The 27,831-nt window shown below is 47.4% G+C and overlaps 1 protein-coding gene across 3 annotated transcripts in view; it reads left to right on the top strand.

Moving 5' to 3' along the window:
- BFSP1 (beaded filament structural protein 1) overlaps positions 1-27,831 on the top strand; it is a 67,250-nt gene that overhangs the window by 30,123 nt on the left and 9,296 nt on the right. For 2 of the 3 annotated variants that reach the window (XM_061126396.1, XM_061126395.1), the window contains exons 2-6: positions 6,374-6,434; positions 15,941-16,036; positions 16,962-17,054; positions 19,276-19,383; positions 25,649-25,869. In XM_061126396.1, the coding sequence (XP_060982379.1) occupies positions 6,414-6,434; positions 15,941-16,036; positions 16,962-17,054; positions 19,276-19,383; positions 25,649-25,869 (539 nt within the window). In that variant the 5' untranslated portion in view covers positions 6,374-6,413. Of the gene's footprint in view, positions 1-141; positions 1,091-6,373; positions 6,435-15,940; positions 16,037-16,961; positions 17,055-19,275; positions 19,384-25,648; positions 25,870-27,831 lie in introns of those variants that run through there. The other variant, XM_061126394.1, reaches the window with a different exon arrangement.

The following is a 27,831-nucleotide window of genomic DNA, read 5'->3' as shown; positions in this document are numbered from 1 at the left end:
AGGCTCTCAGAATCCATGAGCCTCAGGGTAATATTAACAACAACTGTGCAAGATTTTCTGAGTTACTGTGCAAAGAAGAGAGTCCTTACAAACACGTACAAGAATCAGTAAGAACTTGCAACACACCTCACAATTTATTGAGAAGTGCCATTTGATATTGCATCCAAGGTTAAGAACCACTAATATAAAGAGGGGTCTTTAATGCCATAGTGTAATTATGAAAAATAGATGCTTAAGTAATCAGAAAAGAAAAAGGTATTGTTAAAAAGCTCTAGAATTGAAAGCTTGACCGAAAGAGAGAGAAGAGACAAAGCCTGGGGTCCTTGGGCTCTCCGGCTAGACCAAGGTTAACAAGCCCGCTTGGGCTTCCTTCGCAATTCCACAGTGGAAACAAGTCAGAAGAAAGGCATGCTTCTTTTGTCCTCCTGACACTCCATTTACTCAAAAGCAACGGGCTCAACAATCCCGGAACAAAACCCTCATGGCGCTGGGTGACCTTCCAACCCCCAGAGCTGTATGGGCCGCTAAGCCAGCGCACAAAAGCGGGGCCCGCGGCTCTTTTGTTCTCCCCGAGGCTGGGCGCCGCGTGGAGAGACAGCTGACACGCTCTGGAACTTCCCAGCTGCGCACCCGGGGCCTCCGATGTTTATTTAGCGGACTGCTGGCTCGGCGAGGTGCCTCGGGGAGCCGGCCGTGCGCCCGCCCGCAGAAGAGCCATGTTCAGGCGCAGCTACGTCTTCCAGACCCGCAAGGAGCAGTACGAGCGCGCCGAGGAGGCGCCGCGCGCCGCAGAGCCGGACCGCCTGGCGGAGGCCCGGGCGGCCGCGCCGAACCTGGCGGCGCTGCAGGGGCTCGGCGAGCGCGTGGCCGCTCACGTCCAGCGGGCCCGGGCGCTCGAGCAGCGCCATGCCGTCCTCCGGAGGCAGCTGGACGCCTTCCAGCGCCTGGACGAGCTGGCCGGCCCGGAGGATGCCCTGGCCCGCCACGTCGAGGGAAACCGCCAGCGCGCCCGGGACCTGGCCGCCGAGCGCACCCGGCTGGAGCGCCAGGGCGCAGAGGCGCAGCGCGCGCTCGACGAGTTCCGGAGCAAGTAAGGGGCGCCTCCAGGGTGAAAGGCGGCGCGGGCCGGGAGCGCGCGGCCACTGGGCTGGGAGGGCCGTCTCTGATCCCTGGGCGACCGATGACTTCATCTCTGCGGAGGCACGCACGTGGTGCGTTTCCCTGAGCTAGGACTAGCTTCCATTTTGATGCCGTGTCACAGTTCAAATGAAATCGTGTAATTTACTTTTTTAACCTATCTTAATATCTAGATTTAATTACATGCAATAAAATGCACACATTCAAGAGCATAGTGTAATGAGTTTGAGAAACATAGGTACCCATTTAACTACTAAAACAAGATATTTCCTCTACCCAAAAAAGTTCCCTTCTGCCCTTTCCCAGTCTTTGGTGCCCCCCCCACCCCCCAGCCCCCTCAAACGAGGCACCCAAGGTTCTGATTTCTGTCACTATAGACTACTATGGCCTGTTCTAGAATTTCATAAAAAATGGAATCTTCTAGACATATTCCTCTATGTGTCTGGCTCCTTCGGCTTTGCATAGTGTTTTTGAGATTGTTGTTCAGTTGCTAAGTCGAGGCCAACTCTTTGCCACCCCATGATGGATGTTTATTAATGCTCACAGGCTCATCCTGTTAAAGAGCGTATTGCACCCATTTCACAGATGAGGAGACTGGGGTTCAGACAATGTATTGATTTAGGGGAAAGTTCACTCAGCTGGTGACTGTTGCACCAGGATTAGAATTCAGGTCTTGAACATGCAAAGTCTAACTGTCTTCACTGTATCACAGCTGACACCTGGACATTGTTTCAACCTGTGTCCTCTAGGGTCTGGCTACTCAAAGTGCTATCCATGGACCAGCAGTTTCCTATCACCCAGGAGCTTGTTAAAAAAGGAGCCTCTTGGGCCCACCCCCAGAGCTCCTGGATCTGACTGCACTTTAACAGAACCCCCCAGGTGATTCAATGTTTAAGTTAAACATTGAAGTTTCAGAAGTCCTGGTCCTGGGCAATGTGCTCCCTTTTGATAGAATGAATAATGCTTTAAAATCACCCTAAAAGCTGTTCAAAAAAAAAAAAGATGCTCAGCAATTTGTCAGCATCTTTCCAGGTTATAAATGAGTGTGCACTTTGATTCAGCTGGGTGCTTCAGGGAATTTATCCTCAGATACTCTGTGTGTGTGTGTGTTAAATCACTTCAGTGTAGTCTGACCCTATGTAGCCCTCCAGGCTCCTCTGTCCATGGGATTCTCCAGGCAAGAATACTGGAGTGGGTTGCCATTTCCTTCTCTGGGAAATCTTCCTGACCCAGGGATAGAGCCTGCATTTCTTATGTTTCCTGCATTTGACAGGTGGGTTCTTTACCACTAGCACCACTGGGCAGTCCCCTCTGATACTCGAGCAGGTGTCAAAGGACATGTCCACAAGGATATTCCCTGTGGCATGATCTCAGTAACTAAGACCTGGGACCAACCTGAATGCCTGTTAATAGGAGTCTGGTTATGAAATTGTGTTTCATTCATGCAATGAAATTCTCTGCAATTGTAAAAAAAAAAAAAGTGTGTTATTATTATCTATTTTAAAAAGATAGGGGGAGGCATAGAGATTTTTTGCTTGCAAAAGGACACAAGCACACACACAGAAACCTAACAACACTGCTTACCTATGAGGATAAGGGAGGAGGAACACGAGGTAGAGGGAGAATTTTAACTTAACATCTTCTGATGTCATTTAAAAAATTCTCTGACCATGTAAGAGATTTATCTGTTTAAAAATTATATAAATTAATGAAAAAAATTCAGAGGTAGACCTGACCCTGGATCTCAAGTGGAGCCCAGGATTTTCATATTTAATGAGCTCCACTCGTAATTTCAGTTAACAGCCAGGTTTGAGGATCTCTGGTCTAGGGTAGCTAGAGAGTTTTCTTCAAATGTGCTCTGTGTTTGTATTCCATATTCTCAGCCCCGGACGTGAACAGGTTATTCAGCATGGTATATCGAGCCTGTTTATCTGATTATAAGCATTCATTCCATCAGTCCTGCTGTTTCTGGTTTTCTTTCTTTTTAGCTGTGCTGTGTGGCATGCAGGAGCTTAGTTTCCTAACCAGGGATTGAACCTGTGGCCCCTGCAGTGGAAGTGTAGAGTCTTAACCATTGGACTGCCAGGAAAGTCCCTGTTTCTGGTTTTGATCCTGGAAGAATGCACCTGAAAATCCCTATAGCTCTTCAAGGGAAAACTGAGGCTTGCAGAGGGCCTGTGGGTGGCAGGACTTGAACTTGGGTTTTTCGCCTGGAGGCCCACACCCTTTCCAGAACGCTGTGTCTTGGAGAGAAACCTTCCTTGGATGCCTGTGGAGTGAGGCCTTCACTCATATAAAGCTCATGTTACATAAAGTAATGGAGGTGAATGCTGGGACACAAGGCAGCTCCATGGGTCATCTGGATACCCCAGATCCCCAGATGGCCTTTACCTGGGCCACAGTCCTTGAGTCACAGTCGGCTGTGATTTGGCTGGGCAAGCATGACTCCTGGGAGCCCTCAGTGGAGGGTGGCTGTCTTGAGTTTTCCTGATTTTACTTGATTCTGAGTTGTGTGTCCATCATGGAGCCGGCCCCTTAGGCTCTCTGATTTATTTGATAATTCTCATTAGTTTATTCCCTACCACTGCCCCCTTAGAGAAGTTTTGATATTTAAAATTGGGTAGTGAGATTAGAAAATCATTGTAAAAATTATACGCATCTGTAATACACTGGGGACACACACTGAGTTTGGTTTAATTCCAGAGGTGTGGTGATGACTAGCCAGAAATAGGTGAAATTAATATAGAAACAGAAAGGTATATGCAACCTTGTTAGGCATATTCTTTACCTGGATAGTTGTATAATTTCAAAATCAGGTCTTTAGCACATCAAAGAAAGGCTAAATAAAATAAAAACTAAATAAAAATAAAAACAAAACTACCAAAATACGATAAATACAATGATGCATACAAAATACAATGATGAGTCAATTATCCAAATTGCTGAAAGCTAAAAATAATTCTGTCAGTCAGATGATTGAAGCCAAAGTGGTTTTTTCCACCTTATGAATTCACTTGTATATTCACTTCTATGAATATATGAATATATTATGAATTCTTTATAATGAGATCACCTGTCTTTAATATAATACCTAGACTTGTCTACAGCATGAAACTAGGTTAATATTTTGTTTATTAAATATGTTTAAAAAAGTCTTTAAAATTTTTTTTAAAGTATTTGGCTGTGTGCAGCATGTGGGATCTTAGTTCCCCCACAAGGGATCAAACGCGGGCCCCCTGCACTGGAAGTGTGGAGTCTTAATCACTGGACCACCAGGGAAACCCCTAAGTATGTTTTTAAGGTATAGAAATTCTTGGATGTTTCTAGCAGGAAAAAGCAATAAGAAGATTAAATTTTGTTGGTTTTATTTTTAAAGCTAATTAACTATTTAAAAAAAATCATTTCTGGCTCCATTAGAGCCACACAGAAAACAGACTGCTAAATGTGACATCCTGGTGTGAAAAGTAAAACTTATGCATACATATTTTGCTTACTGGTTACAGCTAAGCTGCTTGGATGGCTCTGGAGATGGGGACACTGAGAACAGTGTTCTTCCCTGAGGTCAGGACTTTTGATTCTGAGCTGCAGTTTCCCAGCACCCATCAGTGTAAAGTCCTAACTTGAACCTGTGGCATGGGTGTGCAGGGACACAGAAAGCCAGGCTTTGTAGGTTGGTCTAAGTGCTAAGTATGATTAGTTTCAACTACAAATAAATTCCAAGTTAACACTGGCTTATCCAAAGTGGAAGATTGTTTCTTTCTTGTGTAAGGTCTGGGCTAGCAGTTTAGTATGGCGCCCTATGGTAATCAAGGCCCACAAGGCTGTGTGCGACTTTCAAGAAGAAAGCATTGGTGTTTCAAGGGACAAGGTGGAGGAAGGGATGTTGAAGGACATACCTATACCATCTCTTACCAGAGATATCCTCAAGAGGCCACAGGCATGCTTGTTTCCCATTGGTCAGGACTGAGTCACATGGCCACACTGAGCTGCAAGGAAGGCTGGGAAATGTAGTCTTTATTTTAGGCAGCACTGTGGCTTCCAAACATGGAAAGCTTCCAAACATGACTTCCTATGTCCTATTAGTATGGATATTGGCAACAGTTTACATGGAGTGAGGTGGGGGTCATTGGGGAAGGGGCTTTCTCTTTTTCTTCAGGGGATGAAATTCCCCCTAGAGGGAACCTTGTTCTGACCAGAATGATTTCTGGTGTTTCTCTGCTTCCTTGATCTTTAGCAAATTTTTTTTTTTTTTTTTTTTGGGACTCCAGGGAAGAAGCTGACTAGGAGGAAAAATACACCTGCTCCTAGCACCGGCTACTTTCTTAATCTTGTGCATGCTTATAACTTTGGTGGTGTCTCAGCTCTGCCCAGGCAGCGTGGTAGATGTGGCAGACTCACATCTGAATCCTGACTCACCCCTCTGTGTGTGAAGTCCTCCAGGAGCTGAGCCTGAGAAAGTGGTTTATTTGGGGGATAGTGTCAGGGAGCAGCAGTTGGGGAGTGGGGAAGTGAGGGAGGCAGGGAAAGACCAAGCGGTGCCTCATCTGGCAAGTTACCTTTGTGGCCACTGGCACCTACCTGTGGGCTGGAGAGCACACTTCTGTGGTCCCAGCTGGGAGGGAGGGAGCCGGGGGCGTGTGTGTCCCCACTCACCTTGTCGGAGCTTGCAGGCTGCTCCCAGGAGGACTGACTCTTTGACCTGTCCAGCCTGCCCTGCCCCCCAGCCCAGGGGAGGCCCTGGGTGTGCAGAACGATTCTGACAGATGCTGTGGGTGAAGCACTAAGAGCATCTATAGGGGCCTCGGGCCAGTTTCTCAACTTCAGTTTCCCCATCTTCCACACAGGGGTAATAACAACTGCTCTCTTCCAGGGTTAGGGATCAAAGGACACAATCCAGAAAAGCTGTCTCAGGTGGATGAATACAATAGTATAGGATAGCCAGGCAAGGTCAGGGCAGTGGTGTTTGAGGCAGAACCTTAGGGCAGCCCCCAGGTGCGATCCTGGGGTAACAGCTGTGCTTAGGTCTGATTCCTGCATCCTTGGGTGGCTAGGTGGGGGTGCTGGGGGCTTGAGGCTGGGTCTCCATGTATGGCACCCCCTATGTATACCATGGAGAAGGTTGGGAAAGGGTGAGTGGGCTCCGAAAGACAGCATCAGCTCCTGCTTCCTGTAAAGAGAGGGCGCAGGACTCAGGCTGACTGAATGCCCCACTCTGCCTTCTGTATCTCGTCTGCAGGTATGAAAATGAGTGTGAGTGTCAATTGCTGCTGAAGGAGATGCTGGAACGACTCAACAAGGTGAGCAGAGCCCGACATGGGGTTTGAGTAGATTCATGGCGAGATTGAGATAAGCGGCTGAATGATTGTTCCACACGCCTCCTCTTTGTGTTCTTTTGAGACTCCTCCATGTCTTTTGAGGTCATTCTCCTTTTTAAAAAAGTTTTATTGAAGTACCATTGATTTACAATGTTAATTTCTACTGTACAGCAAAGTGACTCAGTTATACATATATGTACATTCTTTTTCATCTTTTTTCCCATTATGGTTTTATGGATGAGGATGAGATGGTTGGATGGCATCACTGACTCAATGGACATGAGTTTGGGTAAACTCTGGGAGTTGGTGTTGGACAGGGAGGCCTGGCATGCTACAGTCCATGGGTCACAAAGAGTCAGACATGACTGAGCGACTGAACTGAACTGAACTGATGTTTTTATGAGCTGTACAGTAGGACCTTGTTTTTTATCCTTCCTACATATAATAATTTGCATCTGCGAATCCCAGCCTCCCAATCCATCCCTCCCCTCCCCCAATGACTTGGCAACAACAAGTCTGTTCTCTATGTATGTCTGCTGCCCTCCTTCATGGCTTCGTAACTTCAATGAAATCTTTGTGAGTGAGTGCACACACCCCCACGAACTCCTATCCCACAAGCTACATGAGCTTGTGAGAGATCTCCAGACAATGAAGCTCATTGCTTTGCTTGGCCATCAGGACATGTCAGTGTCACAGAGGCTGGCTGTGGTTTGCACCAAACTTGGGAGAGGACTTGCTCCAGGCAGTAGTTACTTGTATCAGTGCTACCATATCCTGTTGGCTAAGAGTCTTGAGAAGACTCCTTCCCGGGGAAGTCTCACGAGAACAGAGGACGAAATCTTCTTTTCCCCTCAAACTCCTCATTCTTGAAGTATGAACCATCTCTGCGAGGGAGGTACCAGAGGTTAAGGGGAACTGTTCTCTGCCGGGACAGTTTCCTTTTCTGGATCCTCCAGCATTTCCTAACTGACTGGATCTTTCTGCTGTAGCCAGGAGAGCTCGACTACCAGATAGCAGAGTAATCCTGGACTGCAGAGGTTATCTGTGGCCAATAGCTCTGAGCATGGTTCTTTTCTGATCATTTTGGAGCTCAAATGTCAAAAGGAAGGACCTATGGGGACTGATGAGTTGAAGGGCTGCTTATTCAGGGTACCTGGCTGCTTTTCACCTTCTCCTCTTCCCCACCCATAACCTCATTGCTGATAAAATCTGTCACCCTTCCCTGCTGACCCAGATGTGGCCTTAAGAGCCTTCTCCAAATGGTTGCCATATGATCCAGCAATCTCACTCCTGGGCAAAACCATAATCTGGACAAAACCATAATTTGAAAAGATACATGCACCCCTATGTACATAGCAGCACTGTTCACAGTAGCCAAGACTTGGAAACAACCTAAATAGCCATCAACAGATGAATGAATAAAGAAGATGAATAAAGAAGATGCTTCTCTGGTGGCCCAGCTGGAAAAGAATCTACCTGCAATGCGAGAGACCTGGGTTTGATCCCTGGGTTGGGAAGATCCCCTGGAGAAGGGAAAGGCTACCCACTCCAGTATTCTGGCCTGGAGAATTCCATGGACTGTATAGTCCATGGGATCCCTTAGAGTTGGACATGACTGAAAAACTTTCACTTTCACACATATATACCATGGAATATTACTCAGTCGTAAAAAATAATTAAATAATGCCATTTGCAGCAGCATGGATGGACCTAGAGATTACCATACTATTCACGTAAGTCAGAAAGAGAAAGACAAATATCGTACGATATCACTATATGTGGAATTTAAACCATGACACAAATGAACCTATCTATACAATAGAAACACACTCCCAAATATAGAGACTTGTGGTTGTCAGGGAGAAAGAGGGTGGTGGTGGGATGGAGTGGGAGGTTGGGATTAGCAGATACAAACTATTGTATAGAGAATGGATAAGCAATAAGGTCCTGCTGTAGAGCTCAGGGAACTATATTCAACATCCTGGGATAAACCATAATGGAAAAGAATATGAAAAAGAACACATTTATGTATGTATAACTGAGTCACTTTGCTATGCAACAGAAATTAACAGGTCCTGCTGTAGAGCTCAGGGAACTATATTCAATACCCTGGGATAAACCATAATGGAAAAGACTATGAAAAGAACATATTTATGTGTGTATAACTGAGTCACTTTGCTACGCAGCAGAAATTAACAAAACATTGTAAATCAACTGTACTTCAATAAAATAAATTAAAAAAGATTCTTCTCCACATGGAACTCCAGGCAGGGACTTCAGACTGTCAGGGTTTGCTCAGGGTGTTGGTCACTAGTCCCCTGACTTTGTCCGATCTCTGTTGTCCAGGACTATTCTGCCAGTTGTTGGGAGGGTCAGAACTACACTCGGGACACTGAGTTTTGCTTTGTGGATATCACCCACTGTGTGATTCTTCTGTGTCTGTCCATGTGTGAATGTCTGACATGTTGTCCAAGTCAGGACACTGAGTGAAGGAAATACTGTTAGTAATCACACAGTTCGATTGATAGAAACTGGACGGTCTCAGGCCAACTGGGCAGGTGGGCACCCAGACGTGAGCCCAGAGTTGGCGGGGAGGGTATCCTGCAGAGGAGTCCTGTGCACACAGCTCAGTGACTGGCCATGTGCTGAGCTCGGTTGGAAGTCTGAGTTGATTCGGGCCTTATTAGCCTTTGACTTCACTCAGCAGTTCGACTGATACCCATGGCTCATCCCCATTGTTTTTGGTGGAAATTCCAGTCTCCCAGGTGGGGCTGCTGTCGTGTCCACAGACCAAGGCCTCTGGGAACAGAGGAAGCTGACCACCTTCAGCTTTAGGCACTTTTCAGCCCTTTCCCCGCCTCTCCGCACCCCGAACGGCTCACTCTGCTTTATGATTGTCTGTCCTCACCGCAGGTAGGGCTCCCTCTGGACATGGCACTGAGGTTGTCTCCTGCCCTGCACTTGTCGTCCTGGGCCTTCCTCGAAGAAGCAGGAGAAAGAACTTAGTCCTTTTAACCTTTGGTGGCAAGTGACTCGACTTAAAAACAAGCTCAAACCTTCGATTTTTCTGCTATTACAAAAGCAGTGCATATTCCCAGTAGACAAATAAGAAACAGAAAATGGAAAATAAGGGAAAGGCATTCCACCCTTTCCCCCGCTTCATTCTGTGATGTAGCGTGTGGACGGTTGGGATCTGAGTCCAGTGGGGATGTTATGAAGGTTCTCTGGGAGGATGGGACCAGGCAGTCAGGTGGGCGGGGGCCACACAGGCTTCGGCATGGCTGTTCCTGGGTGCAGGGGAGACCGTGCTCCCCGTGAGAGCTGTGCCATCCAGAGCAGGAGGGTGACCTGCTACTTGGACCCCTCACTCCACTGCGAGTGGCTTCCTCTCTTGGCACCTCAGTTTCTCCATCTGGAAAATGGGAACAATGCCAGTTCCCACCTCAAGAGCAGGTGTTTGTCTGTGTGGCTGGTGAAGTTTCAATGACACAATCATAGATGTGGCCTGCCTGCTACAGTTGTTACTACAGGTCACCTGATACAATGGACACCAGCTTAGTTCTCTCCAGATGTGGCTGTGTAACCCTGATGGAGTGGGAGTATGTGGAGGGATAGCTTTGGAATTGCTGTGAATTTATTTTTGTGACTACCTTTTCTCTATAGCGGGTGACATAAAAAATTTCTTTAAAAAGTTAAAAAATTTGAGAAATTTAAAAGATTTTTTAAAAAATACATGTCAATAAACATGAATCAACTGGAAAAGAATACAGGGCAAATAGTAGATTTTGGATGTGTCAGAAATCATGAACACAGTATGCAAACGCAGTAAATGGAGAGGTCCCTGCAACCAGCTCTCAGAACCTCGGAACAGCCTTGAGGATTTTGGGGTTTTTACCCAAAAAAAGAGGTGGGATATCACCTCTCTGTCAGGGCAGGAGCTCACCCTCACTGAATCTAAATGACTCAGAGCGCCCCCCGCCCCCCTGTCCCCGTTCACCCTTGGTAGGTATGGACAGGGGCAGGGTCTTCCATTAGCATTTAATTGTTTTGTTTTTTTATTTTTAATTTTTTAATGAAGTAATAGTTGATTTTTAATATTATGTTAGTTTTAGGTGTACAGTATAGGGTTTCAGTATTTGTATACGCTATGCTCTATTAGAAGTTACTAGAACTGACCTGATGATGTTTAAATAGTTGGGTTTGGCTAACCTCTAGGACTCATTGTTTACATATATAAATGGTAAGGTGTAGACTTCGAGATTTCTCTCTTTTTAAAAAAAAAATTCCCAGAATCTTAAAATGCTGTAGGTTCTAGCTGAAGGCTTTCACTTGAAAACAAGGTAAAGAAATATCTAAAGCTGCCACGTGTGCTTTTCCGTGTGAGTCATGAATCTTAAACGTGTTTGGAAAAGAGCAAGAGGTGAGGGAGTTTAAGAGGTGAAAGCACTTTTGCTTTCAGGGCTACAAGCCTTCGTACATACAAGAATCCCTCTGAGGCTGGGAATGAACTTCTGGAGAAGAGGAGAAGGATCTGGGAAGCAGAGTTTTGGAGGAAGCTGGTGGTGGAAGGCAGGAAGTTGGTTTTTTGTTTGTTTGTTTGTTTTGGCCCAATCTGGGAGCACATGAGATCTTAGTTCCCCTTAGTTCTCGCAGGGGTTGAACCTGTGCCGCCTGGGTTGAAAGTGTGGAAGCGTGGAGTCTTAACCTCTGGACCTCCAGGGAAGTCCCAGCAGCTGGGTTTTTTTTTTTGTTTTAGTTGGACTGGTTTGGGTGTAGATACAGACAGTTGAAGTTTTTAATGGATTTCCATCATCTGTGTGGTTGAGTTGGCAAGGTTGATTTTTTGACGGTATGTTGGACTCCAGTTAATTTCTCCAGTTCCTTTCTAAAACATGGTCTCAAAAGTGAAAGTGTTAGTTGCTCAGTCGTGTCCGACTCTTTCCGACTCAGTGGACTGTAGCTTGCCAGGTCCTCTGTCCAAGGGATTCTGCAGGGAAGAATCCTGGAGTGGGTTGCCTTGCCCTCCTCCAGGGGATCTTCCCGACCCAGGGATTGAATCCAGGTCTCTCGAATTGTGGGCAGATATTTTACCATTTGAGCTACTCGAGAAGAAAGATGGTCTAGACTAGTGGATCTAGCATTAGCAGCACGTGGAGGGTGTGTTAAAACAGATTCCTCGTCCTCTACCCTAGAAATTCTGATCCAATAGGTCTGGGATCCACCAGATCTTTCATATTTCAAATCATTTTTAGATGGTGTGATCCAGGAACCACACTTTGCGAACCACTCGCCTAGATGTAAAACATATACAGTATCCGGGTTGGAGCATTTTCTAAAATTAGACTTTTGGCTCAGAGTCTTGATTTAGAAAAATCTAGACGCTTCTGCTGGTGGAGCTTTTGAAACTGCAGCTGACAGCATCCAAAAGCATAATAAAAACACAAGCGTCCACACATTTCTGAATTCTGGTGCAAACAAAAGAAAACACTTCCAAAAGAATTCTTCCCCCTCTACCAGCAGCTGCACATTCCAGCAGCAGCGACTCACCTTTGGGAGTTTTTCCGGGCAGTTTATCAGATGATTGTCTTCAAAGCGAGAGAATGTGCTTGCAGGGCATCTGATTAATCTCTCTTTTAAGGGCAAATGTGGGCTGGCCTTTTGTTATCATTCTGAGCAGTTTTAAAAGTTGGCTGATGGGACCTAAGGGGTCATTGGGCTTGACCCTGAGAGGAAGGTCAGGGAAGAGCAGAAGGCACCTTTCAGGGTGGGGTCAGGACTCAGCGTTCAACTCCCGACTAATAGAGGGAAGCCCAGGACAGACCCCAGGCCTGTTAGTTCCTGTTAACTTCTGTTAATCGGCTGAATGACCCACTGGCTCCATGTCTCCCTGTCTGTAAGGTGAGACTCTATGGTTTCTGAGTTGTCTTTGGCAGAGCCCTTGAGGTCCATGGATTTGCCTGAAGGGCATCTGATGGAGGAGGGTTGCCGGACAGTCAGGGTTCCTATCCTTGCCCGCCTCCACCCAACCATCATGTCCCTTAGGAAGCACATCTCTGCTTTGCTTCTATATGTTGGCTTCCCTGAGATGTTTTGTTTGCAGGATGACACACATGTGGCTACAAAATGTCTGAGGACCCATGGCCTCTAGGGTCCCTTCTATTTCTAAAATTTTTAAGTGTTCTATCCCTTTGTAAGTCATAACACAAAAGGTCTTCAGCTCCAGTAATTGTGTATCAGTTGTGGATGAATTTTTGGTGAAAGTTTCAGATGTTTGAGAATTCCCTATCCCACCCCATCCTCAACAATCTTGAGGGGTCAAGGGTGGGGCAGGTAGGAAAACATCCCAAAGGGCTGGCTCACATTTGCACCCAGCACTGCCCCGCCTCTGCCCTCAGGGTTAGCTGTTCCTACTAAGCAGGGCCCGCTCCTTGGAGCGGAGAGTCACTTCCACCAGGAACCACCGTGCCTGTAGTGGGCAGGGCTGCACCCCTGAGCCCTTGGACCTTCCTTCCTGTCAGTGTGGTCCTGGTAGGATTGTTAGCAAGACAACAGTCACATGATCATGTGGGCCAATCAAAGCTGTCTCTCAGAGATGTCGCCCCTGAGAGGCAGAGATGAGTGCCTTTGGCGCTGGTCATCCTGGGTGAGGAGGCCACAGCGCCTTGCTACTTGCTTTGTTGGGACTGCCCTGGTTTCTATCCTTCCTGAGGCCTGACTCTTTTTCCCTTGGGGTCTGTAGATTACATGTGATCTTTCTGGCTCCTCAGCCCTTTTCCACTGCTGGGAAGACACCAGGCTTCCTTTCCTTCAGCATTTCTCTGTTGAAGAGGCTTCCCCAGGCTATGTAACAATTCTGAGTAATTCAGAAGCCCATTCACCAGGACCTCCAAGGGGCCTCCCGCCTTCCCTGGAGCGTCTGCGTGAGACCATCAGTAATGCTCTGCTCTCCCAGGGGTGGGCAGCGTGGGTCTTCTGAAATGACAATTCAGCATGATGAACCTAACCCCTGTTAGTACCAGGAGGGCAAGTGTCTCAGAATATCTTGTCCTGTCCACATACCTTGACTGTCTTAACTCTGTTCACTCAGAGGTGGAGAATATCTTAAATATTTTAGCAGACTACATTCTACTTCTATGGATGAGAGCCTGTTGCTAACATTCATAGTGCTTTTTAGCAAGTCATTAAGAAGTCAGTAAAGATGCACTTAGCAAGGCCTCAGGTATTGGTAGAAATGCAAGGCAGAGGTGTCTTGGGAAAGGAACAAGGTCATTGGCCCTGTAACATATCACTGAATTGTTGAAGCATTTAAGTCAATTCCACACATCATATTACCTTCTTATTAAGAGCACAAATACTTCTTCACACCTGTTTGGTTGGTCAAAGGAAGATTGATGAGATAAAAGTTGGTGACTCATCAAAAAGTTTGGTAAGAACGTTTGACCTTCTGTTGTGTCATTTCCAACTTTAAAGGAGCAAACACTCTTCACCTCAGCATTCATGCTAAAAAATGCATTTTGTATTGAAGATGGGTGGTCCCAAGGTATGTGTCAACAGTCCTCAGGAGAAAACTATTAAAATTAAGGTTTCCTACTTGATAGTTTGTCTTTTGACTTCATCGGTGATTTCTTTTGCTGTGCACAGCTTTTGAGTTTGATATAGTCTTGCTTGGGCTTCCCCAATGGCTCAGTGGTTAAGAAACATCTGCAATGCAGGAGATGCTGAAGATGTGGATTTGGTCCCTGGGTTGGGAAGATCCCCTGGAGAAGAAAATGGCAATCCACTCAAGTATTCTTGCCTGGGAAATCCCATGGATAGAGAAGCTGGTGGGCTACAATCTGTGGCGTGGCAAAAGACGCCACATGACTGAATAAAACAGCAGCAAGAAATAGTCTTACTTGTCAATTTTTTATTTTGTTGCTTGTGCTTTAAGTGTCACATCCAAAAATTCATTGCCGACACCCATGTCAGGGAGGTTTTTTCCTGTTTCTTCTTGGAGTTTTGTTTCAGTATAAAGTTATTTAAATCTCTAACCCATTTCCCTGCTCCAGTACTCTTGCCTGGAAAATCCCATGGATGGAGGAGCCTGGTAGGCTGCAGTCCATGGGGTCGCTAGGAGTCAGACACGACTGAGTGACTTCACTTTCACTTTTCACTTTCATGCATTGGAGAAGGAGATGGCAACCCACTCCAGTATTCTTGCCTGGAGAATCCCAGGGACTGGGGAGCCTGGTGGGCCCCTGTCTGTGGGGTCGCACAGAGTCGGACACAACTGAAGCGACTTAGCAGCAGCAGCTAACCCATTTAGAGTTCGTTTTTGAATGGTATAAAATAGGGCTCTAGCTATATTCTAAAGTAAAGGTTTCAGTGTTTAAGGGAAAGCTGTTTCTTAGTCTTAGAAACTCAACTCACTGATGAGAGGCTCTAGAACAAATACAGATGTGTCAGATTTTAAGTTTGCGTATGTGTTACTGTTGTTTGGTTGCTAAGTCCTGTCTGACTCTTTGCAACCCCATGGACTGCAGCACACCAGGCCTCCCTGTCCTTTACTATCTCCTGGAGTTTACTCAAATTCATGTTCATTGATTCAGTGATGCCATCCCACAATCCCATCCTTTGTCACCCCCTTCTCCTCCTGCCCTCAATCTTTCCCAGCATAAGGGTCTTTTCCAATGATTTGGCTCCTCACATCAGGTGGCCAAAGCTTTGGAGCTTCAGCATCAGTCCTTCCAATGAATATTTAGAGTTGATTTCCTTTAGGATTGATTGGTTTGATCTCCTTTTTTCCAAGGGGCTCTCAAGAGGCTTCTCCAGCACCATAATTCGAAAGTGTGTTAGTTGCTTAGTCATGTCCAGCTCTTTGTGACCCCATGGACTGTAGCCCTCCAGGCTCCTCTGTCCGTGAAATTTTCCAGGCAAGAATACTGAAGTGGGTTGCCGTTTCCTCCTCCACAGGATCTTCCCCACCCAGGGACTGAACCTGCGTCTCGTGCACTGCAGGTAGATTCTTTACCATATGAGCCACCAGGGAAGCAATTTTAAGGTTATTGGCATGCAAGCATACTGTTGCTCCCTGATCTTTCTAGATCAAGGCTTCTCAGCCCTGGCATTATTGGCATTAGGGACTGGAGGTTTATTTGTTGTGTGAGGTTGTCCTATGTATTATGAGATGTTTAGCAGCATCTGTGACCCCTACCCACTCGATGCCGGTAGTAGCACTCCACTTCCCAAATGGTGACAATTAAAAGTGTGTCCAGATTGTGCCAAATGTCCCCAAGGGGGCAGAATCACCCCCACCTGAGAGCTACTGTGCTAGACCAGGTCCAGTGGGCTAACCCAATGCTCTGCTAGAAATGCAGAATCCCAGACACCCTCCCAGACCTACCAAATAGCAGTCTGCATGTTAACCAGACCCCCGGTGGTCTGTGTGTTCAGATTTCACACCCACTCCATGGCCTCTCTGAGTCGGAATTGTGACCCTCTCGTTGCAGGAGGCAGACGAGGCCCTGCTACGTAACCTGCGTCTTCAGATTGAAGCCCAGTTTCTGCAGGATGACATCAGTGCGGCCAAGGACAGGTACAAAAAGGTAACCACAACCCCTCTTGCAGCCCTTTCCCACCAGAAACTAGTCCGGGGCTCTTGTGGCTGGAAAATGAGACAGTTGGAGTGGGCTACTCAGGCGAACTGGGCTGAACAGTGCTTAGTGAACCAGATGTGCAGAGGGGGAGGTGGTTTTGGGGTGTGTGTGCCAGGGGTTGGGGTGGGAGCCAGTATCTATGAGAGACATTACAGTCCACAGAGTGATTGCACGCAGATCTGTCTTGATTAGGCTGTTGCCTATCAACTGGTTCAGGTCAGAAAATGGAGAAAGTGCAAAAACTGTAAATTTTCACTGCTGCCTCTGAGGGAACATGTGGCCTGCCGGAGCCCCCTGGAGAAGGAAACGGCAACCCACTCCAGCATTCTCGCCTGGGAAATGCCATGGGCAGAGGAGCCCGGTGGGCTACTGTCCACGGGGTCGCAGAGAGTCAGACACAACTTAGCGACTAAACAGCAATAGCAGGAGCCTCCTCTCAAGTACTGCTGTGTTCTGCCCTCAGCCCTACCAGCTTCTTATAGCCTCATGCCGCAGTGGGGTAGGGGTGCTTGGTGTTCTGGGAAAGTCCAGTCCCAGATCTTTGTAACCTAAGGCCAGTGGTCTAACCTCTCTGAACGTGTGCATCTTAAAAATGCAAGTGCCAGACACTCCTTTCCTGCCCACCTGTGTCACCTGAGCACAGCAGACCTGAGGGCTGACCTCTCCAGGAACCTGGCCTCCCTCCAGCTTCAGTGTCTGTGTCTCTGCCTCAGTACCTGCTCCAGGTGGCGGAGGGTGGCTCTTGTGTAGATTAAAGGAGGCATCAGGCACCCTCCGAGCAGGTCACTGTCTGATGTCCCTAGGGTCACATTGGCCCGGAGGGAGAAACTCAGGCAGTTCAGGTTTTAATGAGAACTCTTTCTTTCCCTGACAGAATCTTCTGGAGATTCAGACCTATGTCACCATCCTGCAGCAGATCATCCAGACCACCCCGCAGGCAGCCGCCATAACGAGTGGGATGCGGGAGGTAAGGGCAGGAGCCCCAGTAGCAGGGTGGCCACATGTGGGCATTGGTCCTACAGCCCCAGGGCTGGTGCCCAGAAGCCCAGGGAGAGGCATCAGGTTGGACTGTCTGGGGGCCCCAACCCGACCTGAGCATTCATATTCAAGTTTACTCTTCTGCTCTTTCAGTCTCTCAGTGAACAAGGGTATCTAGACATTTGAGGACATAAACTCTGCTGCTGACCGTCTTCCTAGGTGTTTGTCCTCTCGAGGATCACAGGCTATTCTTCCTTGTCTAGCTTATAAGAAACTACCAGACTATCTCCCAAGCTCTGTAGCATCACTGCATCCCCGCCCTCAGCCACAGATGGGAGCTTCTGTTGCTTTGCTTTCTTGTCTGCACTGGGGATGTTGGGCTTTTATTTTGGTTTTGCTGTTCTAATAGTTGTGTTGTGTATCTTGTTATGAGCATTGTTTTTTGTTTTTTAGCCACACCACATGGTTTGCAGGAATCTTAGTTCCTGAAAGGGATCAAACCTTCCGCAGTGAAAGCACAGAATCCTAACCACTGGACAACCAGGGAATTCCTTGTTGAGTATCTTTTCAGTCAAGACATATGGATGCTTATCTGCCATCCATGTATCTATGATTCACGAATCTTCTTTGTTGGACCAAGACCCAAGTCTTTTGCATATATATACATATGTATATATATGTAATTGGGTTGTTTGTTTTCTTATTCCCCTTATCAATTTGACCATAATTTTGAATCCAGAAAATTGAAGATAGTGAGTGACTGTGTTTTTCACGTCAGGCCCTGCTAATGATGAGGCAAGTCTGGGACATGAAAACTGTTAGGACAGGTTAGAGATGGTCGAAGCTGTTTTGGGATTTGGGTGTAAAACTGTATTCTCAGTATAATGTTTCAGATTCCTTCCTCACTTAGCTGTTTAACAGTTCAACAGGATATTGACCTATATTTTTTCCAACTGTGGTTTATGGGATTTTGTGATGCATGATATGGTATGTGTAGAAATAGACTGAGAAGGATACAGATTAAAACAGAAATGTCATGTGGTCTTTCTCTGGAGAAGTGTTATACTGAGGGCAGGGTTTTGTGGACTGTTCAGAGATTCTGTGTTTTTCTGCAAAGATGACTTAGGATAGAAGCCTGCCTAAGCCCACACCCTGCAGAACCAGTGGGCAAGGTTATCTGACTGGTTTATGTTTATTTGAATCTAACTTTTTATATCGAAGCTAAAGAAATCCCCAAATTTGCTTTTGGGACATAGTTGAACCTTGCCAGGTAACATCAGAGAGGCAGAAGGGTTACTTTTTTTGGCCTTGTTGGGGATATTCTTGTCCACATTGCTTACCATTGATGCCAAGTGAACTGTGTGCATGTGTGTTTAGCTGCTTTAGTTGTGTCCAACTCTGTGTGACCCTATGGACTGTAGCCCACCAGGCTCCTCTGTCCATGGGGTTCTGCAGGCAAGAATACTGGAGTAGGGTGCCATATCCTCCGCCAGGGGATCTTCCCAATCCAGGGATCAAACCCATATCTCTTTATGTCTCCTGCATTGGCAGGTGGGTTCTTTACCACTAGTGCCACCTGGGAAGTCACAAGTGAACTGGTCTAAAACACAGCTTTTCCTAAAACATAATTTTCTTTGTCAGAGATTTCTTTCCAGACACTTTATTGTATTTTGCAAACATTTTCCCCTTTAATTCAAAGGTGTGTTATATCAGAGCACACTTATAAAATCATAATAGTTTGTTTCCTTATAGCCCCATTTGTCTGAGTTGTAGGAACGTAGAACTGTCCAGACCTAGTTTGATGGCCTTAGTGATTGTTAGAGACCCTCAGCATCACCTGGGAACTTCAGAAAACCACAGAATCTCCAGCCAGAAACCCCAGCAGACCCACTGAGTCACAGTCCCCATTTCAGCAAGATGCTCAGGGATTCATGTGCACTTTACAAAGCACATTTAGGCCCTGGTGCCTCCTTCTTTGCTTGTAAGGGCGCTAATCCCACCATGGGGGCCCCACTCTAGTGACCTCATCTCCACCTCCCTTCCTGCCAAAGTCCCAGCCCAGATGCCTTCCCATGGCGGGAGGGGGTCAGGGCCTCAACCTGTGAATCTGGGGGGGATGTGAATGTGCAGATCCCAGGAGGCCTCTCCCCGCCTCTCCGTGTTTCCTCCCATGACAAGTGTGTGATGCTGAGTCTGGCTTCTTTGTGTAGGAGAAGCTCCTGACGGAACGGGAAGCTGCCGCCCTGCAGTGCCAGCTGGAGGACGGCCGGGAGATGCTCTGCCTCCTACAGGCCCAGAGAACCGAGCTGCAGGCCCAGGTGTGCCCCACCCTCCGTCTGCAGGTTCATTCTGGTGTCTCGAGCCTGCAGAGATGTGCACGCGTTTGTCTCACTGTGTTGTTTTGTTGTTGTTTAGTCCCTCTGTTGTGTCCAACTCTTTGTGACCCCATGGGCTGTATAGCCTGCCAGGCTCTTCTGTCCATGGGATTCTCCAGGCAAGAATACTGGAGTGGGTTGCCATGCCGTCCTCCAGGGGATCTTTCTGACACAGGGATTGAACCCAAATTTCCTGCATCTCCTGCATTGCACGTGGATTCTTTACCACTGAGCAACCAGGGAAGCCCTGTCTCACTGTAAATTCTCACAAATTGGCACACCTGTGTGCCCAGCCCTCAAGTGACAGACAGCGTCCCTAGGGGGATGACCAGCTGTCTGCATAGACGGAGGGCTGCCCAGGACACTGCCTTTCCTGCTCAGACTGGAAAGGCTCTGGGCCAGAGGGGACAGTGAAAGTGAAAGTGCAGTCGCTTGTTTTTTTGTACGACTCTTTGCGACCCCATGGACTGTAGCCAATGAGGTTCCTCCATCCATGGAATTTTCCAGGCAAGAGTACTGGAGTGGGTTGCCATTTCCTTCTCCAGGGGATCTTCCTGACCCAGGGATCAAACCCTGGTCTCCCGCATTGCAAGCAGACGTTTTTATCGTCTGAGCCACCAGAGAAGCAGGGACAATAGATCCCACTAATTTCTGGCTCCCAAGAGGTTCCCTCAGGCCCCCTCCCCCACCAAGGGTAAGCTCCTACCTGTGTATAACCAACCCGTTTTGCCCAGTTTAAAATTGTTGCTTAAAAATAAGAAATGGACACAGATTGATTGGGGTTTTTAGCCCTCCACTCACTTGAATCTGTGCTTCCTGCTTCTGACCTGAACTCTCTTCTCTGAAATCTGACTGCAGCCCTGGAGAGAGGGGCTGTTTCTGCATTTGCTTCTGCTCAAAATTTGTTAGTGGAAACTTTGCATTTTCACCCCACCCCTTTTCTTTTCTTGGTGAAGCTTAATTTGCAAACTGAACTCACCAGAAAAGCTCAATCCTATTTCTACGGGCTTCCTTTGTGGTTCACAAGCCTTGCGGGGCATCTCCGTGATTCCTCCAGTTTCTTTCTCTGGTTCCATGTATCTGGCTGTTCTGATGGGGACGTTGGGTTAGAACACACTCCTTCTTGTTTGACCACATTTCCCAAATCCAAAAGTAAATTGATGTTTGGTTTGACACGTACATGTAAAGGACTAGAGAACAAGAATTTAAAAAATCTGCGCCTCTACGTAGACCATTAAATGTTATATGTTACTGTGTCTACTCCACCAGTGCCACCAGAAGAATCACATGTTGGAGCCCTGTGGGATATGGTGCTTTTCGTCTGTTCTCAGTGTTACCAAATTTCAGGCCCTGAGTCCAGAATCTCTATTCCTGCCCCACGCACCACATGCCCCTCACTGTGCAGTGACTCAGGGGCTTCGGAAAGCACATGGGGGTCTGCACATGGTCCCCAAGGCAGAGACCCTGGCTGCCCTTAAAACTCGTCCTGCTCTGGCGACAAACTGTGGCTTGAGGACCAGACACGTCGATTTGATGACTTGATAAATATGTGATTTTCTCTGAGGCTCTGAGAGGATGGAGGGAGGGTATGTGTGTGTGTGTGTATGTGTGCACATGTGTGTGCATATTTTTGTATGTGTGTACATGTGTATGCATATATGTGTGCATAAGTTGTATGTGTGTGTACGTGTGGGTGTGTGTACATGTGTGTGTGTGAATAAGCATTTGGAGAAGTGGACACAAGCCCAGTCACGTTGGCAGAATTCTGTTCTGTGTGCCTGTGGGAACAAGGATCCTGTTTCTTTACTGCCAGGAGTCATTCCAGATGCCACCCACTCTCTTTGGTGGGTGGCCTCCTCCATCTTCAGGGACATAGACTCTTTCTCATGCATCTGCTCTCTGATTTCTACTCTTGAGGGCTCATGTGATCAGGAATAATCCAGAATGATCTCCCTATTTTTTAAGCTAAACTGCTTAAGAACCTTGCTTACATCTGCAAAGTCCCTTTGCCAGCTAACACCACAGAGTCTTGGGCAGAAGCTAAGGGGTAAAGGTCACCGGGGCCAAAAGTCTGCCTGATTAGCTCAAATTAAAACACACACATGTCTGGACCCACCTGAGAGTTTCTGACTCAGTAGGTCTGGGTTGTGGCCCAAGAACCTGCCTTTCTGAAGTCCAGGTGTTTCTTGCTAGCCGAGGAACCACACTTGGCGGTCACTAATTTGAGGGTGGGATCCCACGCCGAGCCAGGATGTTCTACATCTGGGCCACTCATGTTCCTGGCCTGGGCCTTCCACAGCCTGGTTCATGAGATGTTCACGGCTGGTTTTTTGCTGATTTTAAAATGTTGCCATGACTTTCAGATGGAGTAGCTAAGCTGTGTGTTCCCAGGGAGGCCGGTCAGCATAGCCCCTCAGTGAAGCCAGGGCTAGGACTGGGGATGTGGTGGGGACGGTGGGGGGCAGCGCTCCTTGCAGCCTGAGGGCTCCGGCCAGCAGGGCTGTGGCAGCTGGTTCTGCATATGGTTAGGGCATTCACAGACTTGCCCCAGACCTATGGAATCAGGACTCTGGGGAGGGGCCAACATCTCCTTCAACAAGCACCCCCAGGTGGCTCTGCCAGCTTTGAGAACACTGGTCTGCAGGTTGCCCACAACAGTACCCACCATTGGAGCTGGGGGCTTCTGCTTTTGAGATTGAACGTGGATCACGCATGAGACCCCTGAACGTGGGCCATGCATGAGATGGTACTTATTCCAGGTGCCTGAGAAAGGACAGGCCCTCTAAATTCTCTAAGTTGCATCAGTTGAGTTTTTGTGACAGGGAAGTGAAAAAAGGCAGATTTTTGCGAAAGTGTGTTGCCCAGACATCATTTCTTGTGAAAGTCCCTTAGTACCATCTGGTGGCAGGTTTTGGTAAGACAGCATGTAATATGGGAAGGACACGATTTCTTTTTCCTTTTTGAAATGACCTTGGACCCAAAGGAGTGCGGGGGCCTAAGAGGACTGAGGCAGGAAGTCACCCCTCCAGATGGGGCTCACGTGAGGCATAGCTCAGGATCCCTGAGGACCGTGTGTGCAAAGGTAGGCCCCACAACTGTGCTAGAACACTTGTCTTTCACTCAGATGTTTCTGGCGAACCCCACGTGAGGTCCAGGAACACCAAGCAGAGCTTGGCTGGGCTCCTGCCTGCAGCCGAGTGGGGAGATGAATATCAGCTGGTTGATCCAAATGGTCCAGGCAGAAATGCCCAGTCACCTGGCTCACAGTGAAGTTCAGGCTGCTTCGAGGCCCGCAGGTGCCACCTGCCTCTGCCCCCTGTATCAGCTCGACTGCTGTTCTCGAAGTGACCCGGGGCTGTCAGTAGGCAGCTCTCTTCCTCTCTCCTCTCCTGACCACCCCGTAGACCTGGTGCTCGCCTCTCTGCTTCTCACGCCTCTTTCTGCAAGTCCCTCTGCTTCTGCAGCACCCAGGACCGGCCTTACCTCCTCCTGGAACCCTTCCATGATGCCCCCCGCCCCCAGCACCTTGGGCCTCTCCGTGGGTTCTGTGACACCCTGTCCTTGACCCTGTGACCAAGCTGGACTGTGGCTCCAGGAAGGAGGGTCTCTTTCACCTACGGTCAGTCTGGTGCTAGACGGTGTCTGAAGCCCGCACGGAAGTCAGTCCCCTCAGAGACATCATCTCGTTAGCCCCCTTTGAGCTGCCGAAAGGGGGGCTTTTATTGTTTTTTTCTGAGCACCCCTCCTTCTGATGGAGGAGGTTTCAATTATTGAGCTTTAACACGTGGCTGCTCTGGGCACAGCTCTATCCTGTTCACGTGGGAGAAAGGTGAGCTGTGATGACAGCGTGTCCAGCTCTCATGTTCTCCTACTGCCCAGCTGACTCTGGGGTTGATGGGACACCAGCCACCCTGGTCTGTGACCTGCACGCTTTGTTCTCAGGACCACTCCATGGAAACGGAGAGTCTTATGTGGGGATTCACCCACTCCTGGATGGCTGCTTGTCTCTGAGATTCAGGTCTGGAGGGGTCCTTTGAATCCCTTCATGGAAGCCTTCCCTGGAGCGTGTGGATGCTGGTATGGTTAAGAGGGTGTGGCCACACCAGGAGTCAGAGGCTGTGCCTTGGTGTTTGATGTCCTAGGAGACTGTTTGGAGACAGTTTTATTTATTTTTTAAAATGTATTTATTTTTAATTGAAGGATAATTACTTTACAGTATGATGTTGGTTTCTGCCAAACGTCAACATGAATCAGCCATAGGTGCACATATGTCCCCTCCCTCTTGAACCTCCCTCCCACCTCCTACCCCATCCCGTCCCTCTAGGTTGTCACAGAGTGCTGGTTTGAGCTCTGACGTGAAGTGAAGTTGCTCAGTTGCGTCTGACTCTTTAGGACCCCATGGACTGTAGCCTACCAGGCTCCTCCATCCATGGGATTTTCCAGGCAAGAGTACTGGAGTGGGTTGCTATTTTGAGTCACCTACTTTATATACGGTAATGTATATGTTTCCATGCTACTCTCTCCCCCTTCTTCCCTGCCCCTTGACCACAAGTCTGTTCTCTATGTCTGCATCTCCATTGCTGCCCTGCAAAGAGGTTCATCAGTACCATCTTTCTAGATTCCATATATATGCATTAATATATGATGTTTGTTTTCTCTTTCTGACTGACTTCACCCTGTATAATAGGCTCTAGGTTCATCTACCTCATTAGAACTGACTCAAATGCATTCCTTTTTATGGCTGAGTAATATTCCATTGTATATATGTACCACAGCTTCTTTATCCATTCATCTGATGATGGACATCTAGATAGTTTCCTGAATGGAGGCAGTTTTAAATGAGGAACAGAAACCTGGCCAAACTCTCTTGGTTTACTTTGAAATAATTTTAGACTTCTCTGATGCTGTAAAAATAGCTCAGAGTTTTCCCATACTCTTCATTCAGTTCCCCCAAAGTTAACATCCAAATAGCAAAGCACCAAGGTTGAAACCAGGACATTGGTGAACAGATCAGACTGGTAAGGGACTTGCGTGAAATCTCACCGGTTACCCTGTTCACAGGTTGCCTGATCTTGGGTCCTGCCTGCATTCAGGTGTCCTGTCTCCTCAGCCTCCTCCAGTCTGGGACAGTTCCTGCCCATCTCTGCTTCTCATGACCTTATCTGTACATAGTGAAGGGTCGGGCTCTCAGGAATAATCACCCTCTATGTTGTCCAGTGTGGTCATTAAGCTGCATGTGTCAGGCATCCTGTGATGCACATACGTGAGGATAGATTCAGACTCTTGCTTAATTCCCCATGACTCAAAGAGTGTGGCCCAGAGACCAGAGCCACAGCCATGGGCATCGTCGGGGAGCCACTTAGAAACCCGGCCCCTCCGGTCCCACTGGAGCTGCTGAGTCAGAATCTGAGCAAAACTGTATCCTTGGGTGGTTCATATGCATGTTGAAGTTTGACAAGCACTCTTCTAGATGAAGTAGGTTTCAGTCTACATATTTTATTTTGCTTTTGAGGACTGGCCACACCTGTTCGATCTTTTCTCCATGGGAAAGCGAGCTTGTACTGAACTTGTAAATAAGTAAGCAGCTTATGGCTGCTTGTGGGTTGTCACAGCTCTTAAAGTGAAGATGAGGAATCTCTGTTCATTTTCCTACCTTAATTTTGACTTGTCCTGCTTTAATACATAAATAGCATTTCTCTGAAGTTATTTTACATAAGTGCCAGCGCGCACACACACACGTATTTTAGCTATCAAAACATATATGTAACTCTACTGGTCAGAAATCAGGAGAAAATTGAAGTGCCGTAGTGATTGAATAAGATCAAGGAAATTCCCTCCCCCCTTTAATTATTGATAGCATCTCATCTATTTAGTCCATGTTCTTCTTTTTACTACTTTTTCATGCTAACTCAGTAAAGTGTGAAGAATGTACCCTGAGTTGTATATGTTAGTCCAGGAAGTAGTTTTTATTTTCTGAGTTTCTCATCTTCCTACTGCCTTGGGTCGGGGCTCCACTAAAGGCTGATTTCCGGGGATGCTGATACAAGCATCAAGGGATGCTTCTGTGGCTTAAAGATTCTCTGCTGACAGAGAAACAAACCAACAAGACAAATACAACTGGGTACACTGTCTGGATTCTCCACTGCTGTGTCTGTGTCTGAAGGGAGACGGTGGCTGGGTTTCCTCCTGACTGTGACTCTGCCCGCAGACCGCGGCCCTGGAACAAGCCATCAGAGACGCCCACGAGTGTTATGATGATGAGATTCAGCTCTACAATGAGCAGATCGACACCTTGCGGAAGGAGATTGAAGAGGCAGAGAGGAGCCTGGAGAGGTCATCCTATGACTGCCGGCAGCTGGTGGTCGCCCAGCAGACCCTGAGGAACGAGTTGGACCGGTATCATCGCATCATCGAGAATGAAGGCAACAGGTGTGGTTGGGGTGGGCAGAGCCCATGGGCACAGAGCCACTTACTTGTTCCACGTTTTTCCATGTGCCAGTTCCAGGCTGTAGGGAATGTGGCTGGAAAGTGAAAGTGTTAGTTGCTCAGTCATGTCTGACTCTTTGTGACCCCTTGGACTGTAACCTGCCAGGTTCCTCTGTCCAGGGGATTCTCCAGGCAAGGATACTGGAGTGGGTAGCCATTCTGTTTTCCAAGGGATCTTCCCGACCCATTGCAGGCAGATTGTTTACCATCTGAGCCACCAGAAGGAGACCCCCAAATCCAGGACCTCATGGGGCTGGAATGCCAGTGGGGGAGGCAGAGGATGAATGGGTTTGCAACAGAGATGTGGACTCTGGCTTGAGTGATGGTGGGGGGAGGGGATGGGTGATGAAGATGACTGTGGGAGCGTTTGGGTGTCAAGGTGTCTTTCGGCTCCACAGGTCTTTGGGGACAGGAATGTCTTAGCTGAAAGGATGACCAGGTGTGGTTATTGAGATGTTGCAGGTGAGATGCCTGAACAGTACCTGGAACTGGACCAGTGCTCAGAGCAGTTGGTGTTATTACTGCTGCTGCCATGGTGACTCTGAGCACTTGGCCAGTCAGTACTGTGGCTGCCAGCAGGCTGTCTGGTCTCCTCCACACGATGGATTGGGACATGAACTCTGCTGGCAAGTGTCTCTGTCTCTGTCTCAGCCTTATTCACATCTACACCTGCATCAGTTACTCTCCGTTTCCTCCATGTTCATCTATGTGACCGTGTCTGCACCTACACGTGTACTTATGCCCACATCTGTGTCTACAGCATCTGTAAGTGTACATCTACACTACACCTACATTCTCTACATCATCTATAGCTATGCCCACATCACCTAACCTACATCTGTATCAACTACACCTACACCCGTCTCTACATCACCTACACCTACATCATCTGTATCTACACCTGAGACCTACTCTGCCATCTACGTCTGTCTGGATCATCTACATGTACATCTACCCCACATCTGCATTTTCTGTGCCTGCATCATCTTCAACACTTCTATTTACGCTGATGCATGCATCACCTACACTTACACCTGCACTTACCTCTACATCATCTACATCTGCATCTCTACCTCCACCCACATCTACATCATCTGTCAGTCAGTCAGTTCAGTTCAGTCGCTCAGTTGTGTCCAACTCTTTGTGACCCCATTAATTGCAGCACGCCAGGCCTCCCTGTCCATCACCACATCATCTGTATCCACGCCTGTATCACTTAAATTCGTATCTACATACACCTGTATCTACATTATCTATGGGTACACTTATATCTTTATCACCTAAGCCTGCACCTCATCTCCACATAAAGTATCTGAATCTCCATTGTCTTTATGCATGTACATGCATAAAGTGTCTACATCTCCATTGTCTTTATGTACATGCATAAACTGTCTATACCTCCATGGTTTTCTTTCCTTTTTTTTTCACTTTACAATATTGTATTGGTTTTGCCATACATTGACATGAATCCACCACAGGTGTACATGTGTTCCCCATCCTGAACCCCCCCCCCCCCCATCCCATCCCTCCCCAGTGCACCAGGCCCGAGCACTCTGTATCATGCATCAAACCTGGACTGGCAATTTGTTTCACATATGATAATTTACATGTTTCAATGCCATTCTCCCAAATCATCCCACCCTCCCCCACTCCCACAGAGTCCAAAAGACTGCTCTATACACCTGTGTCTCTTTTGCTGTCTCGCATACAGGGTTATCGTTACCATCTTTCTAAGTTCCATATATATGTGTTAGTATACTGTATTGGTGTTTTTCTTTCTGGCTTACTTCACTTTGTATAATAGGCTTCAGTTTCATCCACTTCATTAGAACTGATTCAAATGTATTCTTTTTAATGGCTGAATAATATTCCATTGTGTATATGTACCACAGCTTTCTTATCCAT

This window comes from Dama dama, chromosome 23 (assembly GCF_033118175.1).
Source record: "Dama dama isolate Ldn47 chromosome 23, ASM3311817v1, whole genome shotgun sequence".
In the NCBI taxonomy this organism is placed as follows: Eukaryota; Metazoa; Chordata; class Mammalia; order Artiodactyla; family Cervidae; genus Dama; species Dama dama.
This window is presented reverse-complemented; position numbering and strand designations above follow the sequence as displayed.